Source organism: Euwallacea fornicatus, chromosome 1 (assembly GCF_040115645.1).
Source record: "Euwallacea fornicatus isolate EFF26 chromosome 1, ASM4011564v1, whole genome shotgun sequence".
NCBI classification, from domain to species: domain Eukaryota; kingdom Metazoa; phylum Arthropoda; class Insecta; order Coleoptera; family Curculionidae; genus Euwallacea; species Euwallacea fornicatus.
In genome coordinates, this window is record NC_089541.1 from 7,454,075 (window position 1) to 7,463,998 (window position 9,924).

Sequence of the window (9,924 nt, forward strand, 5' to 3'; positions counted from 1 at the left end):
AAATTTAAAACTAAATTATGTATGGTCCAAATTAGTTAATAGTTTGAACCGTGGAACGAGGTAAATATTGTTGTGATTTGCCCACAGTATGCATTATCGAAATAGGCACTCTTAGTATTGAAAGGGCATTCGTAGCAGTGCCGCAAGTATAAACACGTGTTATACATTATGTTATCGAGCGAAAAGTGACACATTTAGGAACAAATTTTATCATGTAGGGCATTGTTGGCTGATTCAAAGTTTTAAACAGAAATTTTTGTGTTAAAGAAGGAGCTTAGAGTTAGCAACCTAAAACGATTCGCATGGTTTTTGATTAATTTAATTGGTTTCAGAAAAACCAATAGCATTTCTTCGTTGTGTGTTTCTAACCCATGCGTCATAGCCTGCTGACGGCGCTATAATGTATCGATTTTAAGTGAAGAAATCTATGTAGGTTTTGCATTTTTTATGGAAATTAATTGATGCGACTCATCTTTTTTTCAATTTTACTTTTCCTTTAAGGAAATTCTGCCTTTTTTGTTGATCTAATTGGCATCTAACCTGGCTAAGGAAATAGCGAAAATTGCGTATTGAAGGCATTTTTTAACGTTTTTGTCCATTTACAAAGTGAACGACTTTGACGTTTTTACCTACTATTTTCGCCTAACATTAATGAACCAAACTGCATTGTAAGTCCTATAATGCGTGCACACACCATGCTACGCGTTATTCCGCTTGTTTCTCGATTAACGTTCGAAGTGTGACAAGTTTTGCAAGTCTTTGTAAAAGCTCATATCAGATTTCTATTATTTATTCCCCATAACTTACAGCAATTTCCTGCAAAAATTCAGTCATGCACACCGCACGGTCAACTCCCATCAGACAATGATAATTACAAATTATGTACGATCCCGTTCGAAATGGAGAACGTCGGTTGTGTCCAACATATCATTATCGCACTGTCTCTTTTGCTCTTTTTCAAAAATCCGAGCCATTAATCAAATTGACTTATTTACAGACATAGTGTTGCCCTGCGGTGTAACTGTTTTTGCCGATAACATCGCGAATAATTATTGTAAACTCGCTTTTCAGTAAATTTTTGATTGAAACGTATTATCTGGGGGCGTCGATGTGTGAAGTGGTTGGTCATTAGCAGTTTCAATTTGGGATTTGTGCATAAATCATACGGGTGCGAAAATTGCTATTACCATACAAGTGCGATTCTCGAGTGTGTGCACGAAGTGATCTCCAATGAGGAAAAGACGCTTCAGGTGCAGTTGTATTGGCAATTTACATTCACTTCCATATTAGTTAGGTGTTAAGTTTGTTTCGCGTGTGAAAACCACCACCAATCACGTTAATGTATGTGAATTTAAAAAATTAATGTTGATTAATTTGTCAGGCATAACGTAACTTTGTAGGGGACACTGCTCGGACACGGATATTTATGGTGTCGTATCAAGAATGTAAAGGTTGATAGTCAAAACTCAATTATAAAAATGTTCAAAAAAATTTTGGGTCAGCATTGTCCAGTAAGTGACGAGCGTAAAACTGTGAATATGTACTGCGTGACATAGAAATGAGAACACTCCGTAAAGATGGTTTTATATAAATAATTTTTGATATGCACGTTTGTATATGGGAACACGAAAAACTATTAAATTTTCAAACATATTTATCAATGTTTTTGCGAGTTATCGGGATTTTTTTTAAATATAAAAATTGCAATAAAATATCAAGAACATGACTGCAAAATATCATTTATTGACGTATAGTGTGCTTAGAAAGTGCTTTTAGATTAAACAAATATTTGCACAGACGCAGAATGCAGCGAAATTTTCATCAATTGAGCGAATTTGGGAGAGGTTCAATAATGGATCTACGAGAAATTGAACGGTCATTTAGAGAAATCACCACTAGATTGAGCCTTAGCGTAGACACTATAATGGCATGATTTCAAGAAGGGCAAATAGGCAGAAGGATAGGTACTGGACGATCTCGAAGAACTACAAAACGCCATAATGGCCACCTTTAAATTATTCCCCTAAGAAACGGGTTCGTCTCGTCGAGGATGCTGGCGTATCAGTGGTTTGCTGAGTATGGAAGGCCCATTGGGATCCGAACCATTTATCGCCGGATAAGAAGTTTGGACTTGATTTCCGACCGTCCCCATCTTGTGTTATTCCTCACTTTAAATCATCGTTAAAATCGATTGCTGTGGTGAAGAGAACACATACATTGGAATCTGGAGTGGGATATTAACGTGTTTAATGACGACTCCAGATTCTGTTTGGGTATGCACGATGGTCGGGCAAGAGTAAGAAGACGGGGTGAAAGACGGGAACCTAAGTTGACAATACAGAGGCATATATATCAGACTATCGGGGTAATGGTTTGGAGTGCTATTGCATAATGTAGCAAGTCACCTTTACTTTTAATTAAAGAAAGTATAAGAACCCAACAATACATCCAAGAATTTCTGGAACCTTATCTGGTGCCTTACCTACAAGCTCTTGTTAATCCAGTTTTCCAGCAAGGCAATGCGCGACCATGGCTATGAACTTCTTTCTACAAAACGCAATCAATTTGCTACCTTGACCACCTCGATCTCCAGATCTCTCACCGATTGAACATGTACGGGATATTGTAGGTAAAATGTTGCATAATTTGTCCCATTCCCCATAAATCCTAGCGGCACTATGTCACGCTGTCCAGTTAGTCCGGAATGAGATCCCTTAAAAGGACATCAATCACCTTATTAGATTCGTGCCTAGATGTGCACAGGAAAGTATAACCGCGAATGATCGGCAAATTATTTTTTTTTGCTTTTTAACAATTAAATTTGTCGAATTTTTCAATAAAGTATTTGTTTTAGTGTAACAAACATGCGTACCAAAAATTATTTAAATAAAACCACTTTTACGGGATGTTCTCTGTTCTTCTACGTCACCCACTATACTGAATTGAAACTATGTTGGGGTTCAAGGTGTAAATTGCGACGCTCGGACTAGAGCTATTAAATTCTTGAAGTTGTTCCATGTAGCATTGTTAACCTATTGTAAGATAACTATCGATTGGTCGGTCAAAATATCGGTGCGAATGAGCTTTCCAAGTACTTTTTACTGGTTATTTTAAGTAAATAAAGATTTCTCTTAGTACGCCTCATTATGTGCAAAGGTATTTTGTTATTTGCACATTTTCTTTGGTTTTTGGCCTGTTGGAGCCTATTTAAAACCTGGGTAAAATTTACGAAATATCACGATTTTCTTCCATTTTTTTTTTTTAATGGAAGCGCCTTTAGAAAGTTTTCAAATTTTCGAGGTCCTTGACATCTTGGTACTTTATTGGTCATGGAGAGCTTTGTAAAGTTAGTAAAAAACATGGAAAATGTCAAATGCTCAAAATAACTCAAATGTTTCGTCTGATTAGAGAATTTTTAAAATAAAAAATATGTATTATATATTAACTGGACTTTATTTGATTGTGTCATTTTTCTTGATCTTTAATTCTTTTTGGTGCAATGCTGCATCACTATCACAAGTTTTGGAGGCCAATTTTTGAGTCTAAATACTACTTAACAATAAGCGTAACTTTATTTTTTTAAATAAACGTTCGTCATATCATTTTTTCTGTTTTTTCTCTCTTTTAAAGTCCTTTAGGTAGTCAATTGTGAAGGGGCAGGATTTTGAAAAAAAAATTTAATGCGAATATGACACTTTGATCCACTGTATAACAAATACTTAATTAACAACGTCTAATCAATTATATCAAAAACATAATATATTTTCTTACTAATTATTACTCGATTGATTAAACAATTCCTTTCTTTTTTCAATCGAAATCCGACAATTCATCGAATCTTCCATCTGTTTTCTGTGTAAAGAACGGTTAGTTAATAATAGTAATATAATATGCCCGCATATCATCGCTTTTATCCGTCATTATAATTGATTCTATTAATACTTAAAAAAATACAAACTTAATTACAGTGATTTTCTAATCTTCAACGGCTTTTGTCCCGATGTGCACATAAGTTTTAATTGGCATTAAATATCCTATCTTATCGCATCTAAGAAATCCATTGAATTTTCATCGAAGGAATGATAATCTTTGCAGTAATGTCCTGCTGCGTGCCTCTAGTGGTGTATAATACATTTTATTTTTACCGCTGATGTCATATATCGGTATTGTGAACTTTCTATTCGACCCAAACACGGTTTACAACCGCAAAAATGAGCACCTCTATTACCGGGCTTCTCGCTCTCTAATGTAACGTTTTCGTTCGACTACAATTGTTTACAAGTGAGTTTGTATTTTTACAGCAGACGGTAGTCCACGTCTGGGCAAAGTGCGGAAGTACTATAAGTCCCGAACTCCGGATAACTTGGAAGTACCGTTCACTTCAAGCGAAAGCGGATTCGACACCGAACCCGAATCTCTGTCGACCTCGACCTGTGATAATGAAGAAATCAACAGGTTAGTTTTGATTTGTGAAGATCTTTTGGAACGGCCTTCGTAATTATTGAAGATCCATGAACGATGCATGAGTGCGTATCCACAACATACAAGGGGCAGATTTTGTTTCCAATATTGTTTTTATTATTGTTTATTATTTTTAAAATTTTAGTGTTAACTCAAGTCTATACCTGCTGAAAACTGTCGTGAGATTACCAATAGTCGCTTTAAAATATTTCTTTATTGCTTTTGCAAGGTATAATTGGGAAATCGTCCCGTAACGCACAAAACAGGCTTTACGTCGTAGTTCTTTTCAAGTTTGGGGCTTTAATTGCTGAGAGACAAACTCGAGTTCTACGAAAGGAATTGTTATCATTTTATAACCCCATAAATTCCGAGTATAAATTAGGGGTTGGGGTGGGGTTTTGTCCTTGATTTTATGCGTACCGCATCTAATATAGGCTCTTTGCAAAAGATCGTCCACGGTCTTGCCAATCTTCTTCATTGTGGTACCAGCCTCGGTAGGTTGAGACTACTTCCTAGTTATATTTTAAAAGCACTTTAAGGTCTGAATTTTGCAGTTAGGGTTTTTTGCACGAGTCTCGAGGTTCGTAGTGGTTTGCAAATTAAGACAGTTCCGCAGGTAGTACTTATACGATGCATTTTTTACTGGTTCGAAATGCGATTTCACGTGTTAAAGTTGCAACCCGATGGCACAGTCTGTTCTGATGGAAAATGTAATGTATAAGAGTTTCTTTGCACAATTTCTTCTAGTTGTAAATGCACACGCATTCTAGTAATTATGCAAAGATTTTTGTTAATGGCTAGATATCAGTACCAAATCGATTTTTCTGGTTTAACTTTTTAATGGCTAATCCAACCACACTTGCTGGTCAAACTTGTGTTCATACTTTTTGAAACATATCTTACCTGGGACAACTCGCGGGACAGTTGTTTTCGCCTACTGTTATTTTATAAAACCTGAAAGTAGTCAAACGAATAAATTAACTCGGCCGGTTTTGCTATCCACTTGCATGTTACGGAAAAATGCATCGTTACGTAATGGAATTTGAAAGTTGTTCGAATTTGTTTCGTTTCCAAATTTTAAACATCTTCAAACGCCGTTCAGACATGTCACAATTTATGGCACGATTTGAGGAATCAAAAACCTTTCGTATCTAACACAATTTAATAACTAATTATTTTCTTTCAGGTTGCAGGCAAAGGTAGCGTTCCTAGAACAAGTACTTTTGCAAAATAACATACCTGTACCCACATACGAGGTAAGTTATCACGACACCCTTCAATCGTACACTTCAATTTAATATTAACTCTCTAACAATGTGTCAGTGTTAGCCCTCAAATATTATTACTAGTTATTAGTCTGTATAACTGCAAATTCATAAGGACGCTTAGATTTTTATTTATTTATTTATTTATTCTTGCTTAGGTATATTTCCAAAATATGGAAATAATATTTTTTGTTCTTCGTATCTACTTCTAAATCGCGGACTGCATTGTCATGAATCCGTCAGATTTTTGTATTTAATAAGCAGTAGATTTGCATGGTGCGTATTTACTCGAAAATGTAGTATTAAATGGTTAAGTAGGTTAGGTATTTTTTGCTAGGCAATGATGTGTGATTTTTTCACTGTGATTAAAAATGGCCTTGTGTTGCGACTGCACTAGAAGCATGTTTAGCTTACTCGTAGTTAATTTAGAGACAGTAAACCGAGTCTCATTACACTAGTAGGAGATCTCAGGAGAAGCTAGGGTTTTATAGCATAGTTTTGTATAACTAACTCTATTTCATTAGCATGTATCACTTAACCACAATTTCCATGTTACTGTGACTAGAGCTATCACTCCAAAGCTTCTCCATAAAACACTTTTTGATCTGATCATGTGTGTGTTGATTTTGTAGCTTATTGGCTCTGCAATAAATTAATTATTACCGACATTTGTTTGTTTTATTTTTATGGAGAAGCTTATTTTTGCCTGCTTATTTACTTAAGGTAAAAGACTTGCTGTAAAGTCACTGGCGAATTTGCTTCAAGACTAGAATATTATGAATTAAAACTCCTCTCTAGGAAAACGAAACTAGTGCGAACGCAACGATGCAGCTCACTCATAGGGTGAAAGAATTGGAGAAAATCATCTCCGACGTCAAGAGCGAAATGAACAAAATGTTGATCAAGGAAAGTACTCAATGTGCAAACTGTGATATACTAAGAAGCGTCTGCAAAAAGTTGGAAAGCACTTTGATCCTTTCTAGTAGCAGCGTTGTGCAGGAGGACATTGGCATGGATGACACGCTCGATAAGTAAGCTTTTTAATGTTTTTGAGTGTCGATTTTTTAATCGTTTCGTGTACAGCGCAAAGAAATTTAGCGAACAAGGCTGCCAGACTGATTTGAGCATAGCCTTAGTGGAACGAAAAGTGCTGAAACTAGAGGAGGAAAATAAGGAACTGACTACCAAATGTACTGAATTGGAAGACTGCGTTGAGTTACTGAAGAATGAGTATGAAAAATGCGAGGATTATTGGCAGGTATTGACCAAATTAAATATCTTTAAAAATGTTCTTTTTTCCGTTTTTGAATATTAGTTACTTTAATTTCTCAAAAGTTAAGTTTCTAAGTACACACTTAAAGAACATCCCTTGTAAAATTGGGATAGGTATGATGTTGAGGTAGCGTCAGTGGACAGAAATGTTAATTTCATATTTATATTTAAAAGAAATAGACATTCTTGGTATAGAAAACATTACATATATATGTATATATATATATATATATATTTTTTTTTTTAACAGAGGAAGGTCGACGATGAGCGCCAATATTTCGAGGCCGAACAGAAAATCAGCGGAGAAAAATTAAACGAACTGTTGGACAAAATGAGGGAATACGAGGAGCAATACGCCAACCAGGTTAGTTTGACTCACAAGTTCAGGTAGTCTTGGAATTTTACGGAGCTGAACGTAAGAACTATCAACGAAAGAACACTTTAACTCAGCATCAACATTTTTACAGGACATGCTGGACAATCGCTTGCCTACCATATCTGAAGCAGATTTAGAAAAGCAGTTTACAGATTTGGAGCAAGAATACGAAGATTACAAATCCTACCACGAAGGCGAGCTGTTCAAAAAAGAGGAAGAAATCAGTATTCTGCATGAGAGATTGGCGGAGCTGGAGTTGAAGCAGCAGGAAATGCAGGAAACTGTATTGCAGGCCGGTGCGGATGCCGAAGAACAGAGAGTCATGAATAAGATGAAGAATTTTACTAGTTATGTGATCGAGAGTACCTGCAGGTATCTATCGTGCCTTCTAAAAAGTAATTAAAGTTTTTTGTGATTGCAATGGTCATTGTTTGATGTCTTATCCTATACGTATCCGATGTGATGCATTATTGAATCCTATTAACGCATGATTATGCTTACAGCTGACAAATCATCACACCAGGTTTCAATTTTTGAGAGTTGTTCAATCTCCACGTAGATGATACAGCTATGTTTTTTTCCCCAACTTAATGCCTACTACTTTGTTTTTCTTTCTCATTTATAATCTAAAGGTCCTTCTTTAGATTTTCTGAAGAGATGGTGCCTCCCGACCAAAAACCCTCCATAGCATTTTCAAGCCTCAATTGGGAAAAATCGACCGCCAGATCTGAAACCGACGCCTCCACTACCAGTTCTTTACCTCCTGCCACATGGGTCTTCAATAGCCAAACGAACAATGGGCCTTTATCTTTGGGGAACATGTCCCCATCAACTTCTAGTCAAAATTACACTCCTTGCCGGTATTCTGATTGACTTTCACTCAGTTCTTTTTTTGAGTTTGTTATTTGACAGACCTAAAAGGACAAGGAAACACGACAAAAACATTTACAAGAAGAACAACGTTGAGAAAGATAATAGGAAGACTGAGAGCGGTAATGTTCAGCAAGAACCTACCAGCCCGAGTTACCAAAATTCGAAGCAAGGTATGTAATACTAAGAAAAATATCGGAAGGATAATCGTAACAAAAACAATCGTTGTTGTGTGATTAACAACACTGGGTCTATGCTTCTAATACACTTATTTCATGTATGTATGTAATTTTTATTTATTTGAGTCTGTTTATCTATAGGGGAGCAAACAGTGGCCCTTCCCATTAGCGCATTTAACAACATAATGGGCCGAAAAAACTATTTAGAGCAGCGGGTCAGGCATTTGCAGATCTGTTTGAAGCAACAGCACGTTCATAACGAACAAGCATTGCACTGTAAGTTATATATAGAATATTTTCAAAACGTTGTACCGTGGAAATTTAGCATAACGTTATTCCCTGTGCACTAAATGACATTAGCAATCCGCTAAAACAGTTCAATTAGGGAACAATGCATATTTCACAGTTTATATGTCCTGAACTAATAGAATATGTTAATTCATTGCCAGTTTTGTGAGTTTCGGTAAATAGATTTAAAATTTACAATTGAGCGGTGTGACTTTGGGCATTATGCTTTAACAAATAACTTAATTCTAGATTACTGGCAACAATTCAGAGGTGAACGTGTCGAACTCCAGGCGAAGCTAAAATTCTGCCAAGAAAGGTTGGAGCAACAGATGCGCATCTGCAACGAGCAATTGGATAAACTACAACGTAACGATTTGTTCGTCAAAGATCTGTATGTGGAAAACGCTTATTTGTTCGCCAATGTCGAACGACTCGAGAAACAGTGTCGCATGCTCGCACAGGCCTCGAATTGTTCCAGTTCTGTTTAAAATTCCAGTTTTTATTGGAGGAGGAACATTTTTCCCTAATTGGCGCAACCATCAATTTGTCTTATTTTTGCGCCTTCTACAGTTTATCGCCAATAGCAGTTACAGTACAAATGTTTTACACGTACTATTTAAGAAACTTAACGATATAATTATTGTTTGTTTCTTGATTGTGAGTAGTGTTTTATTTTAATAGTTTATGTATTTGCAAGTCTGATTAAGTTGATGATTAGAGAGATCTTTTTTTTAAACCAATGTGTAAAAAATTTAATTATACGCTTTGAGTACTTTAGTTTCTACGTAGCAACGTTTGGAAACATATAAGTACTTAAAATGAATTAAAATTTAAAAAAATTATCTTTTTAATTTGATATGAATTATTATATTGATGTTATTTCTCATTATTATATCTAATGGTTACATTGTATACCTACCTTACTCTAGTGATAACTACTATTTTTTTGTGTCATCGTTGGTATTCGTTATTAAGTCGACCTTAATAAGGGAATAAATCTGCGATAACGCACAATAAAACTATTTTTATAGTTGTACCATGTTATTTTTTGGTGAGTTGCATTTTTTAATGGAGTTTTTCACAATTTACTCTTAGTGTACAAGATTGTTCTGTTAGCGCGGTGAGTTGGTTCATCGCTGTCGTGTCATATCGAGGAAGCATGAAATATATTTTGTTTTTCTTTTAAGTGATGAATTTTAACCTCTTCCATTTT

At 35.6% G+C, this 9,924-nt stretch overlaps 1 protein-coding gene across 4 annotated transcripts in view; it reads left to right on the top strand.

Moving 5' to 3' along the window:
- The window catches only part of Bsg25D (blastoderm-specific gene 25D), a 28,037-nt gene extending 18,140 nt beyond the window's left edge, over positions 1–9,897 (top strand). For all 4 annotated transcript variants that reach the window (XM_066282850.1, XM_066283065.1, XM_066282939.1 and 1 more), the window contains exons 12-21: positions 4,302–4,455; positions 5,648–5,717; positions 6,525–6,757; positions 6,810–6,984; positions 7,249–7,362; positions 7,466–7,746; positions 8,019–8,234; positions 8,287–8,417; positions 8,565–8,699; positions 8,961–9,897. In XM_066282850.1, the coding sequence (XP_066138947.1) occupies positions 4,302–4,455; positions 5,648–5,717; positions 6,525–6,757; positions 6,810–6,984; positions 7,249–7,362; positions 7,466–7,746; positions 8,019–8,234; positions 8,287–8,417; positions 8,565–8,699; positions 8,961–9,199 (1,748 nt within the window). In that variant the 3' untranslated portion in view covers positions 9,200–9,897. The remainder of the gene's footprint in view (positions 1–4,301; positions 4,456–5,647; positions 5,718–6,524; positions 6,758–6,809; positions 6,985–7,248; positions 7,363–7,465; positions 7,747–8,018; positions 8,235–8,286; positions 8,418–8,564; positions 8,700–8,960) is intronic.
- Positions 9,898–9,924: the final 27 nt, after the last annotated feature.